The sequence below is a fragment of the Python bivittatus genome, unplaced genomic scaffold, assembly GCF_059951505.1.
Source record: "Python bivittatus isolate LINGU-HERP-01145 unplaced genomic scaffold, Pbiv_v1 ctg000580_np1212, whole genome shotgun sequence".
Classification (NCBI taxonomy): Eukaryota; Metazoa; Chordata; class Lepidosauria; order Squamata; family Pythonidae; genus Python; species Python bivittatus.
Window position 1 is genome coordinate 13,229,569 of NW_028277087.1, and position 22,649 is coordinate 13,252,217.

The window sequence follows — 22,649 nt, forward strand, 5'->3', positions numbered from 1 at the left end:
GCGTGAGACATGGGAGGAAGTTCAAGCAGAGAAAGTGCCATGGCAAGAAAAGACCCTGCATGGGATATACCATCAACAGATAGCTAAGGTAGCTGACATTGGGAAATCCTAATCCTGACTAAAAGACAGCACTGAGGCACTGGTCACAGCAGCACAAGAACAGGCACTAAGCACCAGGTCCATAGAAGCAGGGGTCTACAACACTAGACAGGACTCAAGGTGCAAGTTGTGCAGAGAGGCCTCAGAGACAGTCCAACACATAGTGGCAGGGTGTAAGATGCAGGCAGGAACAGCATACACTGAGCAGCACAACCAAGTAGCTGGCATTATGTACAGGAACATCTGCACAGTGTATGGGCTAGATCCTTCCAAATCCAGATGGGAGATTCCACAGAAGGTCATGGAGAATAACAGGGCTAAGATCCTGTGAGACTTCCAGATCCCTACAGACAGGCAGGTACTGGCCAGTCAAGCAGACATTGTGGTAGTAGACAAGGACCAGAAGACAGCAATGGTGATAGATGTAACGGTGCCAAGTGACAGCAACATCAGGAAGAAGGAGTATGAGAAGCTGGAGAAGTACCAGGGCCTGAAGGAGGAACTAGAGAGGATGTGGAAAGTAAAGGCTAAAGTGGTCCCAGTGGTGGTAGGAGCGCTCAGGGCTGTGAGTCCTAAGCTGGGAGAGTGGCTCCAACAGATCCCTGGAACAACAACAGAGCTCTCAGTCCAGAAGAGTGCAGTTCTAGGAACAGCTAAGATACTGTGCAGAACCCTCAAACTCCCAGGCCTCTGGTAGAGGACCCTAGATTGAGGAAGACACATAACACTCATAGGGGTGAGAGGGGATTTGTTTTTCAGTTGTTGGATGATAGTGTTACCTGTTTTTGTAAGCCACTTGGATTCCCTTAGCTAACAAATAATAAATAGAAGTGGTACATTTTGAAGGCTTCTTTTTGGTAGACAGCTGGATATATAGTGACTGTAAAAAGATATGAGTGTGTGTACTATGCAGAATTTGTGTGAAATAATTCTACAGGTGCCAGAAAATGGCATCTGAAATATTTGACATTTTCCAGTGATATTCATGAAATAGTTCGATGTGGATTTATCCTTTAGGAATAACGTTTCATGAAAAAGCAACTTCCTGTGTGAGTGTTACTGGCCAACATCTGAGCTGTGGAAATGGATCAGGAGATTATGAAGATGACAGACAGAAAGGTTTGTCTCCTGCCATTCTGAAAGGGCAGAGCAAAGAGTATCAAAGGCACTGTAAATCCACAAAAGGTGAGTATGGATGCCACAGAATTGGAGGCAGAAAGTGAGAGGAGAATATGGAGCTGGAGCTAATGAACTGCTCCTTATATTTCTGGATAGAGACCTGTATCTGCCTTACTTCTCTTCACTCCTTTCTTTCACTTTCTCTAATTACTACTTGCCACAGTTGTATAAAATAAACTCTAGTATTCAGATGCAGCAGAATCCAGCTTTCTGTTTTAAAATTAAGCTGAAATAATCTTCAGAGTAAGGAGGAAAGAATCACATACATTAAAGCCTGTTTGCAGTAATAGGTTAGTATTTATTGATAAGCCAGAGCCTTCCATGCTGAAATTAATAAATGACCTGTTGTTTCTAGAGACTTTTCTGGATCTATCTAAACAGCTGCCTTTGCAGGTGACTTTGCTGTCAAAATCAGCTTTTCCTGTGCAGTTTAAATAGGATCCTCTCATTTTCCACTTAGGAAACTTCAGTTGTTAGTTACTGAAGGAGGTTTCAGTTTAGGATTTTACCCAAATCATGTTATATGTAATTTATATGGCAAGAATAATTTTGTTTAGTACAGAAAATATGAATACATGTTTTTTCCTTTTTCATCTCTCTGGGATAGAAACAACAATTATTAGCTGCTCAGTTTTTCAGAGGACAGTGTTATTTCTTTTTTTAGAGTTGGCTCCATGATATCAAGAAATCTTATTGTGCAAAGTTTATATAGTATTGGGGTATTAGTGACATAATTGCAATGTTAATTTTTTTCTTAATTTTGTGAAGAAAAAGAAAATGACTTCTTTGGGAAAAACTTAATTCTGATGTCATTATCTTTTTAAAGGATTTACAGGACCTTCTTCAAGTTTACAGCAGTTGTGTAGTCTAGAATACATTTCACCGAGTGCCTTGTCAGAAGATTCTGTAGTTATTGTTGGAAAAGGTATTTCAGACTATTACTTTTCAATTTATTATATCTTTGATTATCCTATCTTATAGTCAAAATGATCAAAGTGCAATTATAAGAAAACATCAAATATACCAAGAGTAGAACAGTGATCACATTATGCGATCCTCTCCCTACCACACCTCTCCTTTCCTTATATGCCTTTGGTGAAGTGAGTAATATTTTCAGATGAGCAACTGTAATTAGGAATTAAAAATTTAAAAAATCTGTTCCTGTGTTCCTGAGCCTTACTGGGTAGTGTACTATATGCATTTCAGCATTGTGCTAGCAATAAGACCAAAAAAATTATAAAAGGGACAAAGGACTTATACACATTGAGGAGACATGGTACTATTCCTTTTTGGTTAATGTGGTTCCAAAAACTGTTACTTTAAAAAAATATTTTAATAATATTCCTTGCGTGGAAATATGGAACAAAATTAAGCTTTGGTTCTCTTTTGGTAATCCAGTGAGTTATGCATTTCAGGAGTGTTTGAAAGCCCCTCTTCAGCTCCAACTTACGGTCAATCCATAATATTCTCAATGGAGAATGGAGATGCACCTTCGTTGAAACCAAGAATGGAACCACTTTCTGGGATCTATGGGAGAGCTGTCCAGCAAAGTTCTGCACCTTGCCTAGATGTGGAAAATGAAAGAGATGTAAGAATGGACATTACATTGTTTAAGAAAGAATGCAGTTAGTCCACATCATGACATTTTTCAGATTTCATAATACAGTACACCTATAGATAGTGGTAGCTACATATGGATGTTTTCCCAAAATGTGTCATATAACTATATCAAGCCAGTGTCTTCAGGACTTCAGATATGAGTCAAATGAGAAAGCAGTTAGAAATACACAATTTGACATGCCAGCCATTTTATCTCACTTGTGTATGTAGTGCATATGACCAAAGAATATGCAGATAGAGAGGTCACAATGGGCTTTCAAGTGAATTCCATATAGTTCCTGATGTCTGCTGTAGCACATTAACAAATACATTTATCTTCCTTTGTTTTATTCTAAGGGAGTCCAGCAAATACAGGTAGACCTCGACTTACGACCACAATTGGGACCGGAACGTCTGTTGCTAAGCGATGTGGTCATTAAGTGAGTCACAACCGATTTACGACCTTTTTTGCTGAGGTCATTAAATGAATTGCGTGGTTGTTAAGCAGATCACGCAGTTAAGTGAATCCAGCTTCCCCCATGACTTTGCTTGTTGTCAGAAGCCAGCTGGGAAGGTCGCAAATGGTTATGTGACCCTGGGAGGCTGCAACCGTTGTAAATATGTGCCAGTTGGCAAGTGCCCAAATTTTGATCATGTGACTGCAGGGATGCTGCAACGGTCATAAGTATAAGGACCAGTCGTAAGTCACTTTTTCAGTGCCTCGCAACTTCAAATAGTTGTTAAACGACTGGTCGTAAGTCAGGGACTACCTGTAAAGAAATGCAAAATATTCATTTTTATTTTTACTCATTTTATTATATTCTTACATTTAGGATGATAGTCTTCTTAAAGCAGCTTACAAAGTATATAAACTACAGTAAAACATACAATAACAATTATTTAAAATCTAATAAACTTTTAGTATCCTTCCCACAGGGCAGTTAATGAATATCTTATTTAGTCTCACTTCTTAGTCAAGTCATCATTTTATGCTTATTCCATTTAGCTTCATAAAAATTCTTAGTTTTGGTTCCCCTCAATTTCCATTTCACACTAAATATGTGTATACCATCAAAGGACAATTCCTCTGCATTTGTTATAATTGAAATACCTGAAACCTCTGTGGACACTAAGAGGCAACACTGACTTGATGGTGCATAATCAGTCTTGCAGTGCATTGCAGTTAAGAGCATCCAGCTGACATATTGGAGTGGGTTTGCATCTTGTGTCTGAAAAAGAGGAGAAATGTTGGCTGTGGATAAAGGTTGTGTTCTTTCTTAACAGTGCTACACTGTTTATTCATCACATACTGTATGTATTTTACTGTCTGTTGCAGATCAAAGTTGCCTTATCCAAATCTGCCCGAGAAAAGATGAGACTGAAGAAGAGAGAGGAGAAAGAGCACCAACAAATTAGAGATCTGGATGAAAAGGAATCCAACCCTTGGGAACTGCTCAAGATCAGTGAATCAGAAAAGATGACAACCGAAAGCAGTAATCCATTATTTCCTTAATGATTGTTTAATAAGGTTTCCAAAATGATTGGCATCTAAGGTTCTGTAGCATGCACACAAGGGTGTGTTCCTGATTTTTTTTTCTTTTTCAGTGCAGCCTCAGGTACATAATGATGTACTGCTGCTTCCTAGTTCTGAGGGTGGTTTTTTTGTTTTGTTTTTTAAGTGTTGCTGCAGGCAGCGAAGCATGCCATAAAGAATAAAGCTAAAAACTTTCGATATTCAGCATGGCTGTCAGATAAATCCAATTGTTCCTTTATCCAAATGTAGTTATTGTTTGTAGTAATCAGTTGTGTCTATAGCCTTCCAAGATAATTTATGGAAATTTTCTAATACCTAATATTAGGAAATGCTGTTTTCTGTACTTTGTTAAAGAGAACATTTACAGAGAACATTATGGAAATATTCTAAACAGCCATCTGATTGTTTGTTTTTTGTCCTTAAGGAAATGTTGCTTTCAGTCCTTTGTTGAAAAGAACATCAACTATAAAAAAGACACAGCCTTTGATCTTGCTAGACTCAGGTAATCCTTTTTATTTTTTATTTATTTATTTCAGAATATTTATGTACCACTCCCATCAGTACTGTGAGTGATATATAGTAAACCATTGGTAAAATACAGCATAAACAAAAACAGCCTTTTCTAATTGTCATTAAACACTAGACGGAACTAACAATATAAGTAAAAGTTTGTGCCTTCATCATGCTAGGAGCCAAAGCCCTACTGAAAAGTATGGTTTTCAGTGTTTTTCAGAATACCTATTTGTGGTAGGGATGCCCCACAGAAAAAGCCTCCCTTCTGGTCCACACCACATTTACTTCTCATAGAAGAGGGACTTAAGCAGAGCCTTTCTAGATTTCTGAACAGGACTGACAGTAGTAGAAATAGTCCAGTCCCTTCTAACTTTTGTCACTTTCAATGTGCTGGCAGTATATATTTTCACAAACTTACTTCATTAATCACCCAACATAGAGCTTACCCCAATCCTGAAGGGCTCTGGAAAGGCATTGAAGAACTGACTTTTTCCCTGGGTGTTTGGGTTAGGATAAGCAGAGTCCCCAACTGATTTTTACATTTTTCTTCTGATTGCTGTGTTGTTGTCTTAGTTCATTTTTAACAGTATGCGCTATTTTCTTTTGTACTTTTTGTTTGATGAGTTCTTGTATGCCACCCAGAATCACGTCTGAGTTGGGCGGCCATATAAACACAATAAATAAATAAATAAATGGCTTATTCACATCACAGAGTTAGGTCACTTTTGCATAATCAAATGGATGAAGTTGCAGGTGAAGACTCTCCAGGTTCACAAATGCAGTTCAAGGACCGGATGTTATCTGTCACGCACAGTCCAGAAATAATGGAACCATCAGATTTGAGACCCTTCCCCAAACCTGAAGTTGCTCTTTTGGAAGCATTGCAGTTTCTTGCTGATAATGATTGGTATGTTTCTCAGTTTCAATCTTTTTTATTATTGTAATGTTTGCTTTTGATAAAAGTAACTGGGATGAGGGAGAAAAAGTCCTGTTGGACATAGCTAAATAAAAAGCAATGGGCACAGTATCTTACTTTTAATTTAAATATTAAACTACATTTTTCTTTTACTGGCCATTTTCCCAGTGTGTAAACTCTCATTAAATAGCTTTTTTTTTTTAATTTTAGAAGCTTGATAAATGTGTAAGTTGAGAATATTTAATGAATCTGAGCTGCTTGCCTATTCTGTGCAATATGCATATTTTGTCCTTTGTTTGAACACAGGGAGAAGAAAATTGAAGGCCTGAATTCAATTAGGTGCCTTTCTGCCTATCACTCTGATGCTCTAACTGCAAAGCTGCATGAAACCAGTCTGGCTGTTGTTCAGGAAGTAAGTTTTCTTCTATTTCTTCAGATCTCAACTTTTGCAAGGGGGAAGGCACTGAATGACACTTGCTATTAACTGCTTTCTTTGTCATTTGTACTTTATTTTTTGCATCCCCTTAATCCTCTTAACCTTGGATTTTACTTTAAAAGCTTTCCTTATTCATGACGTTTGCTACTTCCACCACTTAATTTTCTTAACACAGGGTTCGGTGACCTGTGGCCCCAGCTTTTTTCTTGGTTATCTCCAGTGCCTTCTCTAACTATTACTGAATATCCGCAATACATTTTCTCTCCATTTGGAGGCAGGAAACACATGAAAATATTAGTGTAAATATGAAATACACTTAATATTTAAAAAATAATTCACACAAGGCTATCCAAAAACCAAGGATAAAATCTAGATGCTACACAGTTTGCATTATTGCCTGATTTAGTGTTGCTGCTGCATTCCCCAAAATATTAACTCTGATTCCTGGCCTCCAAAAGATTGTCCATCCCTGTTCTAACACAAAGGGCAGGCAAAAAATTGTGTAATATGCAAAAAACAATTGAAGATTCATTTTTGCTTGGCTCCATCTTCATTTCAGTGAGACTTTATTTAGAAAAAGGGCTGATGAAATATTTTTTCTTGTAGCATTTCTGGCCTACAAACTTAAAATTACCCAGATTTTAGTTTTGATGATTTGTGATATTTTCTACTAAATATGGATGCATTTAGCTTAAAGCTGTAGGCTTGTGTGCATATATAGGTAGTCCTTGACCTACGACCATTCGGTCAGCGACCATTCCAAGTTACAATGGTGGTGAAAAAATAGTGGTTATGACCGGTCCTTGGAGTTCTGGCTGTCCCAGCACTTAGGACAATCATGCGATTACGTGATTGCCATTTGCAACCTTCCCTGCCGGGTTCCCCAGAAAGTCAGTGGGGAAGCTGACAGGGTAGGTTGCATATTGCTGGGGTAGGTTTCCCCCACCCGCACACCCTTCCCCAGCCCCTCTGTGCTTGCACTGGCCACTCGCACACCCCCATGCATCCTCCCTGACTTGTGCAGCACCCCTACATACCTTTCCCGATCTACATGCAACTCTCGTGCACCTTTCCCAACCTGCGCCTTTCATGCGCCCTCTCCAGCCCATGCCATGCCTGTCATGCACCCTCCCCAATCTGCACCCTCACCCACCCTCCCCGACCAGCATGGTGGCTTTCATGCACCCTCCCCAATCCACGTGGTGCCTTTTGCGCACCCTCCCCAACCCACACCCTCACGCACTGTCCCCGACCCTTCCTTGCACCCTCATGCACCCTCCCCGTGCTGCGCATCTCACACATCCTCCTTGATCCTCCTCCGCACCCCCATGCACCCCCTTGCTCCCTCCCCGACCCGGCAGAAGCCACTTACCTTCCTGTGGGCCTGGGACTTGCAACTGCCTGCTAGCTTCCCCACTAACTTTGGTTGTGGGAAGCCAGCAGGAAGTTGCCTTGCCTAACTACTATGGGATCCAGTTAATGATGGCAACCGGGACTGCAGGTATTGCCACCGCTAAGCAATGCAGTCGCGCTTTATGACTGCATGACTTAGCAACGGAAATTCCAGTCCCAATTGCCATTGTAAGTCGAGGACTACCTGTATGTAAGCTCCACTAGGCATAGTGGTATCAACTGAAGAACCGACTTACTGGATCAGACCAAAGGCCTATCTAGTCTAGTATTCTTATGCTACAATGATCCACCAAAATCACTGTGGGAAGTCTAAAGACATGAGTGGAATTAATACCTTTCTGTTCATGTTATCCAGCAAGACTTGATCGAGCCACTTTATCATTTTATTTGCTCTTTTCTGGGGTGGAAGTGGGAACAGCATTTTTAGTCCTTGAATACCATTTTTTGACATCTGGTAACCTAGAGCTGATTAGAGTGTTCTAAAATTTGTCACATAATATATTCCTTTTATTAATTATAGGGAAATTTTTTTCACAACAATGAATTTGCCTTTTTCACATTGGGTTCACATTTTTGTAAAGTTATTCAGCAAAAACCCATACTCTTTTTCCTAGTCAATCACTGCATCTCAAGCTACATTTTCAGATAAATGACTTTTTGTGTGTGTGCCAACAGTGCATCATTTTATAGTTGTTTACCCTGAACCACTTCAGCACTCATTCCCCTGAGTGACTGTAAATTCCAAGAGGACAACCGTGTTTGTAGTAAGAAAATAAACAACTAATGAAATATGAACATTTTTTGGCAAGTGCTTACTTCATTAGCTCCAGAAGGTGGGACTTGAACCTAGTTAATCCACCTTAATGGGTTATGTTTATATTGTTGCAGTTATTATGATATCCCATATAACATGCTTGCATACACATATACTTTTATGTAATGTAATAGCTTGGTGGGGGGAATTCAAAATCAGCAGTAGTGTTTTGCCAACTGTTGCTGATTCAGGTCTTTCTTTTTGTAGGTGAAAAATTTACGTTCTGTTGTTTCCCGAGCTGCGGTTGTTTGTTTAGGAGATTTGTTCAACTACCTGAAAAAGAGCATGGATCAAGAACTAGATAATACAGTTAAAGTCCTTTTGCATAAGGCTGGGGAATCAAACACCTTCATTAGGGAGGACGTTGACAAAGCACTGAAAGCTATGGTTAATAATGTGACTCCTGCACGTGCTCTTTCTTCTCTGATCAATGGAGGTCAAAGGTAGAATTTTGAATTATGGCCTTTCAGAGGCTTTCTTGACTCTGCTTAAAATAGAATAAGTAGAACTGTCAAGCAAATCTAACCATTACCAAAATTCAGCTAAGTCTGTTGCAATTCTGATGATTCATCTAAGAGAATCTTTTCATTTTAATATAGGGTATGAGAGATGAAAATATGCAAAATTTGAGAAGTACAGTGTGGCTTTATGCCAAGCAGGGGATGTGGAGACCAGATTTTAGCTCCTGAGTGGGTCATTGAGAAATGTATGAATGTGAAAAAGAAAATGTTCATTTCTTGATTTAGAGAAAGCATAAGGTAAAGTGAATGTGTTCAAATTATGAAACGTTTTGCATTAATATTGGGTTGAAGTTGGGTTGCTGAATGTGGTTAGAGCAATATATGATGGAAGTAAAGCATGCATAAGAATAAATGGAATGTTTAGTGAATAATTCAACAAAGTGTAAAATAAGGATGTGTGATAATCCCGATTGTTTAAAATATTTCAGGATAAATGTATAAGGAATGATGGTAATATTGTGTTTGTTGGGGATGTGAATGTGCATTTACTTTTGCTTGTAGGTGGTATTATATTATTGTCTTGAAAACCTGAGTGATATGCAGTGAATTGTATGATGCATTGAAGAGTTGGGATTTCAACATTTATGTAGCAAAGACATAATACAGTGGTACCTCGGTTCATGAACTTAATTCGTTCCGCGACTCTGGTCGCGACCCGAATTGGTTGTGACCCGAATCAAATTTTCCCATAAGGTTCAATGTAAATACGGTTAATCTGTTCTGACCCCTCTGAATTTGGTCGCGACCCGATTTTGGTCGTGTCCCGAATCAAATTTTCCCATAAGGTTCAATGTAATTACGGTTAATCCATTCTGAACCATGTTTTTTGTTTTTTTTTAAACCGCAAAAATATGAAACAAAATACAGTATGAAGAGAGAGAACGCTAACCATGCTCGATGCGACTTCTGGCGTGGAGGTCAGGAAGGCGGGTGGGGAGGCGGTTATTGCTTGGAGGGAGAGTCCCCCTCCCTACAGGAACCCACGACCACATGTCACTGGAGGGAAAATGGCCGCGGATCCTGTTCGTCACCCGATCCAGCGTTCGTGAACGGAAGCAAAATTTTGCGAACGGAGCTGTTCGTGACCCGAATTGGTCGTGAACAGAAGCGTTCGTGACCCGAGGTACCACTGTATTTGTGTTAGACAGGGAAAACGGAGTAAGCGCAAGCTGTACATAAATACTGAAAAATTAGAGCAATTAGGTGAATTTGTGTACCTTGTTAGAATATTTATTAAAAATAGGGAGTAGGAAAATAACAGTTCTGCCTCTTTCTCCTTCCACACAATATATAGGCTAGAAACCACTCTCATTCAGGTGCGAGTGATGGTTCCCACCTGTCTCTCATTTTAGGGACAAACTGATTTGGTATTAGGCTGTTTGCTTCTTACTGTATAAGAACTTGCTCTTGTATGGGGTACTCAAGAAGTGCCTGAGGTAAAACAAGAAGAAATAGGATCAAGAATGAAAGAGCGCTAGATGAATGAGAATGAAATATAAAAGTGATTGAGTAGTACAGAAAAAGTATGCTGAAGTGGTTTAGTCATATAGATATAGATGGAAAGAATTGATTAGATCTTGAAAAAAAGAGAAAAAATGTTAATATACAAAGCAGTGTATGAACATGATGGAACCAAGGATGGAGAGGTATAGTAGATGGTTTGGATGTAAATTAGATTTGCCTACATTTCCTTTTCTTGTGTCTTTGGGCTTACTATTCTTACTCCCTTTATGCACTGTGCATAAGCTGGTTCACTCTTAAGGGTTTCTGTAAGCCATCTTGAAAACCATCTTTGATAGAAAAGCAGGATACAAGCAAGTGATGCTTGCCCGAGAAAACATTCAAGCATGCTTATTAGCATGAGTTCTTCTATTATCTACTTCTCCATTATTCAAGACATCCTTTCCTTAGCTTTAGTGGGAAAAAAAATTATCTAGCTGCTTTTTATTGCAACACACCTCCATTTTAATCTGGAATTGTGTTGTTTGGAAGGGGATTGCTACATAAAGGCCTTGCTTTGTTACTAGCCAAAATTTGTTACATTTAGCTCCCAGTATCTGAGATTTTATGCCTTTGTTATCTTGATTCAGTTAATAAAATGCATAAGAATTTTTGAAAGGGTTTCAGCATCACTGTTACAATAAATAAAAGTCATGTATTTTTCTAATCTGGGTATGCTGTTCCTTCCAACCAGCCACTTAAATACAGCAGTAAGAAGATGCACAGCCCAACACTTATCAGATGTTGTAGAGCACATGGGACCAGGACGTATATTGTCTGGCATTAAGGATATAACTGACAAGATTTTGTCTGCTGTGGCCAAATTTGTCCAGGATGGTTCACAAGAAACAAGGTGAGCAAATGCAGAGAGTGAGGGGAAATGTTGAACATCATGATTTTTGAAAATATGCAAGGACATGAAGATGTTTAGAATCTGTTTTGTATGAAAACTTAAGTTTCTATCTTAGTTCTTGAAGAAACAAAGAAGCTCAAATGGTGCTTTCAGCTGTGAAAAATTTTCAGAGAAAATGAGAAAAAAATCTCATACGGGAAAACACTGATTAAGTTTCTTCAGATGAAGGTTACAGACTTCGGTTTTTGTAAAAGATGACCTTTTGTTTTCACATTCTGGATGCCTCATTTACAGGGGGTTTATGTGTGAGAAGGAGATACAAAAACTTTGTTGACAAAAGCTGAGAAATTCCAAAACGCTGATGTGAGAAAAAATTATTGCTTGGCTTAGCTAAAAGTTGTTGCCTATTTGGTTTTTTAGCCCATCACATTAATGAATTAAGTACTTTTGCTTAAGCTGCTGCATTTATGGGAAATAATCATTTCTTCAGATATTTTTTATGGAACTAGGGCATACATTCCTACAGTCTCTGTGTGTGTTCATAATTTTGTTTGGACACCGTTACTCTCATTTTACAAACCAGTAACTTATGGTATTTGTCCATTGATCTTCAAGTATGCAATAATGGTATGAAGGTAGGGAATCACATTCAGTTAGTATGTTGATTCAGGATTTCTTTTTGCTAGAGGAAAGACTATTCCAGATTTCTGCTTTCTGGCACCCCCAAAGTTTGTAAGACTATAACTGCATCCCACAGCAAGTACATTTAGTATGGAGGATGACAGTTGTAGTCTAGTACACAAAGGTTGCCAGGTTGGGAAAGGCTTGGTCAACGTAATTTTCTTCCTTTCCTTTTCATTATATTTCTTTTTGGTTTATTCAGAAAAATAATCTGGTCTGAAAGAAATACATCAGATTAATTTCATGAGTATATACTAATAAAATTGATTGGTGGTGTTTGTAGATACTATGGGCGAAAGATGCTTTTCACTTTGATGACACATGCAGACTTCGATAAAATGCTCGAAAAGCACGTGCTGCCAAAGGACTTGCCTTATGTTAAAGAGACAGTTAGCAACCTGCGTCAGAAGGTATGTTACAAAGCACTCCAGAATAAAATTGAATAAAAATGAACCAGGAAGTTGATATGAATTTTGGGAGTGATAACGAACTGAACATGCTGCTGTATGGCTTGGATAGCTTTCCAATAAAGATTTATGTTTTAAAAGTGTAAGTATCTGAAGGCATACTTCTGTATCGTTGTACCTCTCTGCCTTTTGAGCTTATGTAAGTCCTTTTTCCAATTCCTCTCTTTAGCAGATATATGCTACTGTATTGAGCTTCCTTGAATAACTTTTCTCAAGTCTTGTCTTTTGCAGCCCTGACTTAAAAGGTAGTTACTGGGCTGCATCATAAAGGTGAGGGATAATTTTCCCTTTCTCTTACACTAAAGGTATATATAATTTTCCCTTTCTCTTATATTAAATTAATATATAATTAGTACTAAATTAATTATATATATAATTTTTCCTTTCTGTTATAGTGAAGGTATTATATACAGTTTGCTGTTGATTTTGTATTCTAATTACCATTTGTTGGCCTTTGGGGTCTACTAAGGCTGGGCACCTGTTTCCTAGCCCTTGGATTTCAATTTGAAAATAAATTTTGAGTCTTGGAACTCCATCTTGCCCTTTGCTTTAGCACATAAGAAAAAATAAATGTTTCCCTTATGCTTGTTTTTAATCAGTAGTTTAATTTTTTTTTTATTATCAGAACCTTCTACATTTATTGTTTTCCTTTTTCTCTGTTTCTCTGCTTCCTCCTGTGTTTTTGCATGTTTACAAATGTTTGAAGTCTTTTGAGATAGTTTTATAAATGTGCCCTTCTTTCTTGAGGTTACAATGCTGGAAGTAAATGAAGATATGAGGCAATATAAAGAGAATTGAAATAAACTTTTTTTTATCCTGGTTACATAATTTCAGGGGCTTGGGGAGATGCCAATAGTTACACCCTCAGCCAAAGGAAGGCGTTCTCATACTGGCAACATAGACAATTCAAGATCAAACATGTCACGCGAAGTACTCAGTGCTAGTGACAGGTACTGTTGGGCCTTCCTGCTTCAAAGCTTCCATCAAAATAATATCTTTCAGATGTTGCAACTCTAGAAGAAAAATGGGGGTGTCGGTTTTACTTGCTCTTGTTCGGTATAAGTGAAAAATTAAATTTGGAATGCGTCTGTAAACTTGGCAGATAAAAATTGGAAAGAGAGAAAATACCAAATTAACATTTCAGGACTTCCTTCTTATGTGTATATGATTGCTTCTTTTTAAAAACTAAATTGTCAGGTTTTTATGCATGTCGTATGTGAGAAGCCAAAAAGTTAAATAACATTTTCTTTTTCCTTATGTTAGTTCTTGAAAGGCTTTAACTGGTCTATCACTGTTGACATTCTAGAAGAACAAACAAAACTTGCATGTAAGGGAAAAAAGATAAAGAAATAATTCAAGGAACATATAGACAACACTTCTACCATTTACTGACCAAAATAACTATTTTCAAAATATCAGTTTTGTACAGTAAATGGTTTTTCATGGTTTCACCATAATAATCATTACTTGATCTGCAGGGTGGAAATATTTCCCGAATCAATGAATATATACTTAGGTTGAAACTATAAATCTAGTACTGAACTTTCCTTTCTAGGTTTGCAGTTGCAGTTTAATTGCTGCATTAAACTCCCAATAGTGGGTACATCTCTTTGTATTCATGTTAAAAATGGAAATTTTTAAGTGATATTTGATTATATTTCAGATGAGTTTGTAGTCTACATGAAACTTACATCATAACTGACATGTTCTCCAAGAGAACTCAAGTTGCTTTTTCTGTAATCTTTTATAAGCTAATTTAATAACTTTAAGATTATTGCAAAAATTGTTACATGAAAAGATGCATGGTTGGACTATACAATTACAGAATGCTCTCATTATTTTCTCAACAGAGAGATTAGAGAAATACGTGAGATGTCTAGGAAATTAGTTCCTCGCAATGCTTTGGAAAGTGCTGAATATGTAAAGCTGATAACAACTTTACTGAATGCAAAAGATTTCCGTGATCGAATTAATGGAATTAAACAACTGTTGGCAGACACAGAGAACAACCAAGACCTTGTTGTTGCAAACATTGTGAAGGTAACATTATACAGATTACAACAGAACCGTTAGTGTTGTCTCTAGAACTGGCAGGAGATCACATAGGTGATAAACCATGATATTTACACTGAAAAATATAATAGAAATACAAGAAACAAATAGATGACTCTAAGGAAAAGAAAAGTAAATTACTAACCCAGTAGATAGAATTATAGTTATAGCTGGAGGGAGAGAGCAAAGATAAAGAAGAATGTTGTCTTGTCTCGTGTCAGAAATGCAGGAACTGGAAGGGAGATCATTATTAATCTAAATTTTAAAAAATTAAAAACTTTAATAAAAACATAGATTTATATAATTCTTGCCCAATGCCGGGCCACGTTGATGGCAAAGGTATTTCCGACCAGCAAGTCATTCTGTGTGCATGTCGGTCCCAAGGGGCACTGCAAAAGATGGATAATTGTTTGAATAGTGCCACATTCACAGTAAATATCCTTGTCCTCAGGAAGAAACCCCCTTTTTTCCATTTGATCTTTAGTTCTACCCAAGCCAGTGTGCAGTCTATTTAAACAACTCCAAACCATCCACTCCTCCTCTGAACCTCCAGGCAACTCCTCAAGCGGTTCTATCCAATCATAAAGATGTTTTGCTTGGGATTTCCATCTTTTTAATCGTTCTGTTTGAGGTGTGGTAGCAGTCTCCTCTGCTCAATCTAAAAAGCTCCTTCTTGATTTCAATCTTTTTGTGGGACATACTTGACCAAATAATGAGTGTGCCGGATCATGTAACACCTTTCCGTATTCCATGTCTTGTGCCACGCTCCTTCTAACACCTGGCGAGGCTATTCCTGTCAAGATATACAGTTTATCAAGTGGAGTGGGGCGCAAACATCCAGTAACAATACCACATGTATCACTAAGCACCCTATCCACATGTATAGAATGCACAGACCGGCCCCAAAGAATGTTGTATGTTATATGTTGTCAGAACATTGGCCCATGTAGCCTGGTATTGTCTGTTCTGGCAGCAAGAACATGGCATGGCACGAATGCTTTTTTGAGTTCCATTTCCTGAGCTTCCTTAATAGGAAGAAAGCTGAGTTATGTAGAGTGCATTTCATGTGTTGCCTCTGTCATCCTGCAGCTGTTCAGAATACATCTTGCCACTACAGGGAACCATCGTGCAAGATGTATTCTTGGTAGCCTCAGGATGGCAGGTGCAACATGGGAAAAACTTTCTGTATAACTAGGACATGACTTTTTCATAAACTATTTGATTAAGATTAAAACGTAAAACTTGCCATTACCTAGTATTTTTTCTGGATACACATTCTACAACATGTTGGTATTCTAGGATTTAATTTTAGTCTTGATATTTTAAAAAAGTATTTTATTTTACTATATCAAAATAGGTAACAAAAAAAAGTATAAATACATAGAACAGTATTAATGTGTTGAAACCTCAAAGTTAATAATGATGAGAATAAGAAAAAAAGGAGGAGAGGCCTGGAAATGATAAACAGAACACCTTCAAAAAGTATACACAATGATTCTTGTGTCCTAGTAGATTCCAAATACTAGGAATATTGCCAAGAAAAACACATCTTTAGGAGCTGGAACATTAATCAATATAGTTTGGATGGTTAAGTTACTGCCAAATTTTGGACTAGAATTAATAGAATTGTTACTGTGGATCAGTTGTACTTCCAAAGGCAAGATCATTGCAACCCACCCCAGCTAAACATTCTCTGAAGTGTCCAATACACACAGCAAAACCTTTTTGTTATATTAATTTAACATTATAGGAAAGTAGTTTCATGTTACTCAAAACAACTTTCACAAGTGGACAGGGCGGTTCAAGCTCATTGTTTCAGAGGCCACATAATTTTTTGATTACATCAGCTTTCCACAAAGAGAATTTATTGATTTATGAGTCACAGTTTATTTCTCCAAAACCTCCAGGCATGTTGGAACTCAAAATACTGAATAACAAACACTTGAGTCAAATAGACTCCTTACAAACATTCTGACATAAAATTTAATTTTACAAATATTTTAGACATTGCTTCCACAGAATTGTGTTGATTCAAATAGTATTATGAGACACCCAATTCAGCCAGAAAACAGATTTACCTCAGTTTTTAACCTCTGGTAAAACCATAATGTAAGATTTTCATGAGTAAAAGGTCAATTTTTTCCATGTATATATTGCAGCATTAAGTGCTTATACAGAAAATGATATCTGCATTACTAAGGATATCACTCCTTGTCAGCTTTGAATTGAGGTTAAATAACTATCAAGTGGAGCATAGGTATAAATACATACCCATTACACTTTGTGTAAGCAACATTATACAGAGTGCAGAAAATTAGTGAGAAACAGAGGGAAAAAAGGAAGTCAGGAAATAAAAAGGAAATTTGGCTAAATCTAGTTTACCCTAACATCAATCTAACTCTCCATATATTTTTATTCTTGCAAATTATCTGTATTTCTACCATGTCCACATACCATGCATCTTACTAACTCCGTACTATCACATTGCAAAATGAATTGCCTTAAATGAGCAGGTCACTCACCACCCTAATTATCATTGTTTATTATTTCCTTTGTGTGGTAATTCTTTGTCAGATACTCTTTAAGCAATTGAGAATCCCTTGCAATTTAAATTCCTTTACTACTTGGGGTTTTTAGAGTATTCTTGAATTAGGAAGCCTATTGGTTAAAGAAAGTTAAAACTACTTACAAGGGTATGTATGCCCTTGATTTGCAAAGGGTTTTACTGTCTTTTTGCCGACCAACAATTCTTGGGGATATTCTGTAGTCACTCTGTAGTGAGATGGGCAGTGACAAATTTGAAATATACATACATACATACATATATACATACTCCTCCCTCCCTCCCTCCCTCCCTCCCTCCGGTGAATCAATATATGAAAGAAAGAGAACAAGAACTTGCTTGGGTTTACACTGAAAATTCTGGAAGAATTGGGAACTGAACATTGTCAATTTTTAAAATGTGGAATCCTATGAAAAACAGTTTAAAATATATATTTGGTCTAAGATAATAATTCCAACTATTGTAATCATGTGTCTGTCTAGATCTTTGATGCCTTCAAGTCTCGCTTACATGACTCAAACAGCAAAGTCAATCAGGTTGCTCTAGAGACCATGCACCAGTTGATTCCTCTATTGAAAGAGAAACTATCTCCTGTTATCAACATGTTAATTCCTGCCTTGGTTGATAACAATCTGAATTCCAAGAACCCAGGCATCTATGCTGCTGCCACCAATGTCATCCAGGCTCTTTGTCAACACTTAGGTAATCTATTTTTCTTTTATCTACTAGACTGAGCTTCAAGAAGTAGTGTTGCAAAAAAGAGGGGACTGAACAATTTGGAGTTTATGGGTTGTTACCTTATCTACTTAAAATACAAATGTGGATATATTAATGCTTGCTTTGCTCAGTTTGTAAACATTCCTCCAATGTACCAGTCTCATTCAACAATACTTTAGGGCACTTCAGAAGATCTGCAGCATGTAGGAAAAACACATTGAAAGTTTCACATTGCAATAATATATGGTGAGATATGGTTTGGGTTACCCATAGTTTGTTCACTATGTCATAAAAGTCCACTCAAATTAAACTACTGGCCTACATGTTGCTTCTGGACCTTTTCCTATTTTTTGTAGTTCCCAGAGTTACACTAGATTGTGCTATTGAAATTTGGTAGCCAAACATTTATTTTTATCTATTTGTATGCTGTCTCAGTCACCTAGGTAACTCTAGGCAGGTTTTGGTACCATACTTTTTTTACTCTTCTCTCCAATTTAAATAATAAAGTGTGGTCTACTTTCTATAACCCCACTCCACAAGCACAACTCCATTTTAAAAATACTTTTTAAAAAAGGTCTCAACCATTCTGGTGATATCACTGCAATGCCATATTTCTCAGGTAGCATATAGACTTAAAACAATAATGAAAAAGCAGGAGTGTTCTCCACTTCACCCAGCCCCCATAAATTGTAGTTCACAAGCCACAATATCTGAATTATCCGTCATGCTAAGTGAACCTAAACAAACTATACTTTGATTTAATGCAGCATGTAAACTCAGCCATTGAGATTGTGATTTCTGAGACTTAAGGCTACATTTTTCTATCCCCTTGCCATCTTCCAAACTCTACAACTACGTTTCATCTTTATTGTTTTATACCGAAGTCTGTTAATAGAACTCAGAGCTAAGTCTCCTGAAGCAAATCCTGTGTTTTATGTCCTTGTTTCTTTGCTTCAAGACAATTATCTGCTTCTCCAGCCATTCTGCACAAAGGCCCAATTTCTGAATGGAAAAGCCAAACAAGACATAACTGAAAAATTAGCTGGTAAGGCTTTCAGCAGTTTTCTTTATGCTTCATGACTTTTTTTTATCAGTGATTTTTCTCTGTAAGGCTGATCCATATTGAATAAGTCTGTCATGCATCTTCGAGAGTTTTTATTATTGAAGGGTTAGCTATATTGCACTGTTGACACTAGGTAGAGGTTTTATTCTGAAGCTCAGGGCTAGTATAGTAAACTGAAAAGCAAATGTAATACAGTCTGTTAATATTCCATTCAGTTGAAGAGTTTGAAAACAGAGTAAGAATTTAAGTTTGATAGAAAACTCTTTGTCCTTCCAATATTTACGACATTTCTAGAAGATGCTTTTGACTTTTTGTATGCAGTACGTATGTTCATAATTTGATAGCGGCCACCACAGTTGCTTCTATACGCTTCTGTATTTGCAACAAGTCTGCTTAAGATTTATTTAGAATTTCTCTTCAGTTTCAGGATATAATCTGGGAAGGTAGCATCTTGCATATACTTGTATCAAAAATAACTACCTTTCTCCCTTGGTTCTTTTCCTAAATCCAGAGCTCGTTGTTGAGCTGTATCCACGGAAGCCTCATGCAATAGAGCAGAAAGTCTTGGTGGTTTTGTGGCATTTGTTGGGCAACATGACAAACAGTGGCTCCTTACCTGGAGCTGGTGGAAATATTCGGGCAGCCACTGCTAAACTGTCAAAAGCACTTTTTGCACAAATGGGTCAGAATTTGTTGATCCAAGCTGCATCTCAGCCCCCACACATAAAAAGAACTCTGGAGGAATTCCTTGACCAAACTACGTGAAGCAGACCCAGATATGGATATAAAGGTTATAACAGGTTCTGGATAACAGCATACAGTTTTACATGGGCTGGAGTGGATCATTGTCAAGCAGCCTGCCTTTATTATGTTTGCGCTTTTCATGCAGAAATGAAATTGGAGTGACTGCTTTTAATGACCACCAATTTAGGACTATTTTTCCAGTTTAAGTCCTAGGCTGAAACCAAAATCAGTATGGCACTTGCAAACTTCCTTCCTCTCCTGGTGCTGTTCCAAGATTCTGTAGAATTGGGATTGGATGTCTGTGAAAGCAAAGTCATCTCTGCTTCTTTGCACTCTTTTTGACTTGGTGGCATGGTGCCCTGTGTGTACTAACAAAGATGAATTTTAGAAATAGTTTTAATCATGAAATCATGTTATGACATGTCTTCTCATATAGCCTTAAAAGGGGGGGGGGGACTTTGGAGAGACATGAAGAACAGGGTTCTGTGTGATATTTGTGGAAAAAATGTATTTTAAAAATCAGTCCCACTCATGATTGTGCAGTGTTAGCTTGCTTTTGCTGCTGTTGATGTATTACATCTGCTTGACAGTTGGGCATAATTATCTGCACATTGTTGTAAAACTTTGAAAAGGTTTTAATGAAGCATGTTGACCAAAATTTATAGAAAATAATTTTTTACAGATTTTGAACACGTCTTAAAAGAGATGGCACGTGTTGAATATAGCTTCCATATTTTAGTGTGAAAAATATTACTGAATTTTATCTGTCCAAAATTTATAAAGGTGTTAACTTTTCTGACCTTATGTGCAATCCTCAGCAATATAGTGCCAGTTCTGCTCTCAAAATATGACACCTACAAGTACTGTATTCATCTGAAAGAAAAAAAAGTTATAAAAATAAATGGCTTTATTTCTGTAAATAATGTGGTTTATTTCTCTTTCCCACTTTCTGCTTGTCCTGAAAATTACTGTGTTATATAAACATTAATATGTGACTTTGTCTCATATATATATATACACACACACGTACACACACACACTTACATAATGCTGTGCTGTTGGAATAAGCAACATTATGCAGAGCACAGAAAAGGTGTAAGAAATAGTAAACCAAATAAGAAAAAGCAATATAGCTAAAAAAAAATTACACCAATACCATTCATTATATCTCCCAATCTTTGGTTTCACCACATTCATACAGCATTTCATATATTGTCTTTTGTTCTTTAAACTTCTCACCTTTTTCCCCCAGATTCTCATCAACTCCCCAACTTTCCTCTTTTGCCCTGAGCAGAAATAACCAACCAAGGAAGCAAGAAAGAGGAAACTACTTACACAGTACAACATCTTCCAATGCAATGGATACCCACACAATTCCTTCAAAAAGTGCCTGACTACACAACCCACCACGACAAAACAAGTTCAACCTACAAAAGAATAACACTCCCATACATCAAAAACATCTCCAATACAACCAACAGCCTACAACTACTCGGCTTCATTGTAGCACACAAACCAACAGAATCCCCTCAAAACAAATCAAAATAACCAATAGCCCAAGAAGAAAAAATGAGTCATTTACTACATACAATGCAAGGACTAACAGCAAATATGTAGGATAGACGGGCAAAAGACTAGCAGAGTGTATCCACGAACACCAACCAGCAGACAGAAGACATGATGAAAACTCCTTAATCTCACAACACGTGGACGGTCCCCACCAGTTTCAACTGGAGTACTATTAGCAAATTAGACCTAGCCAAATCCAAAAATGCTAGGGAATTCCTGGAAGCAGGAATAAAGAGATGAAGGTAGGAAACCTGATTCTTTAATAGTTCTGAGAAAAAAACCACCATTTAATGGAAGAAAAAAAACCCGGTATACAACTTGGAAAAAAAACTCAAAAAATTTGCTAAGCAATAAGATCTGGAATTAATCTGTACACTTCCATTAATGTTATAGAGGGCGTAGTTTATTTTTTGTTTTTTAATACAATATTTTATTATTTGTCATCTTTTATGCAGTATTTAGAAAACAAAACACAGCAGTACAGTACACTAATTCTATCTTAAGTACCAAAACGTAAGGTTAACCTTTAAAACAAAATAAAAGGTGGGAAAATAACAGAAACAAAGAGTATGGAACAGAAGGGTCAATACTTGCAAACTTAGAGCTCTTACGCAGTTAACATCTTTAAAATGACATTTTTGACTGCAATTTCAAGCATACTTCACCATTTATTATGCCACAGGTTCACCTGATTACAACATTCTATTAAAAGAAAGTAAACTGTATTATTTTACTACTATAAAACCAAATATTTAGCAGAGGAAAAAATACAAAACTGTATCCAAGTAGTAAGTTATCTGTATTTTTATTTATTTATCAATGTACAAAGATCAAATTAAAAGCGGAGAAAAACTTCGTAACAAACCTTTTGAAACCATTTAAAAAAACACACCACAGGGATCCAACATCTGGGAGTAAAGTTACCTGAATACGTACTGGGACATTTCAAACATTAAATAACAGGGCTTGTTTATTTATAGAGGGATCAACAGCTAAGCTCAAACTATATATTCTTCAGCTGCACTATCTTAAAAAAGTTTTTGGATAGCTCTAGTATAGAATTATTTCATTAGCTTTAGATGCTTCCTGACTCCAAAACCTTACTGGAGAATAAAATATTTCAGATTTTTTTTGTCAGCTGGCTGATTCATGAGAATGCATGGCCCTTGTCAGCCACCACCTAAATACAATTTAGAAGCATTTTTATGAGATTGATCAATTCGTCTTTGTTGAGCATGCTTCACTGTAAATGAAAAAATTACAATGAATGATTGAAATCATTCAGCATAGGAGACGACTGAATTTTTTTGGTACCGAGTTTGGTAACTTCTGACAAAGCGAATATTTTTCTGTAATAAATCTGACGTGAACGATTGTGTAGTTTCGTTCTTCCATCACCCAGATTAGCAAATTACA

General features: G+C 37.1%; 1 protein-coding gene across 4 annotated transcripts in view; it reads left to right on the forward strand.

The window, feature by feature from the left end:
• The window catches only part of TOGARAM1 (TOG array regulator of axonemal microtubules 1), a 42,801-nt gene extending 22,007 nt beyond the window's left edge, over positions 1–20,794 (forward strand). Inside the window, exons 8-22 of one of the 4 annotated variants that reach the window (XM_025170462.2) lie at positions 1,117–1,284; positions 2,105–2,203; positions 2,694–2,866; positions 4,214–4,370; positions 4,836–4,913; positions 5,678–5,831; positions 6,147–6,252; positions 8,711–8,946; positions 11,219–11,377; positions 12,342–12,468; positions 13,360–13,475; positions 14,376–14,565; positions 17,623–17,842; positions 18,816–18,902; positions 19,432–20,794. In XM_025170462.2, the coding sequence (XP_025026230.2) occupies positions 1,117–1,284; positions 2,105–2,203; positions 2,694–2,866; positions 4,214–4,370; positions 4,836–4,913; positions 5,678–5,831; positions 6,147–6,252; positions 8,711–8,946; positions 11,219–11,377; positions 12,342–12,468; positions 13,360–13,475; positions 14,376–14,565; positions 17,623–17,842; positions 18,816–18,902; positions 19,432–19,685 (2,324 nt within the window). In that variant the 3' untranslated portion in view covers positions 19,686–20,794. Of the gene's footprint in view, positions 1–1,116; positions 1,285–2,104; positions 2,204–2,693; positions 2,867–4,213; positions 4,371–4,835; positions 4,914–5,671; positions 5,832–6,146; positions 6,253–8,710; positions 8,947–11,218; positions 11,378–12,341; positions 12,469–13,359; positions 13,476–14,375; positions 14,566–17,622; positions 17,843–18,815; positions 18,903–19,431 lie in introns of all 4 variants that reach the window. The other 3 variants (XM_088149611.1, XM_088149610.1, XM_088149609.1) reach the window with 3 other exon arrangements.
• The last annotated feature ends 1,855 nt before the right edge of the window (positions 20,795–22,649 follow it).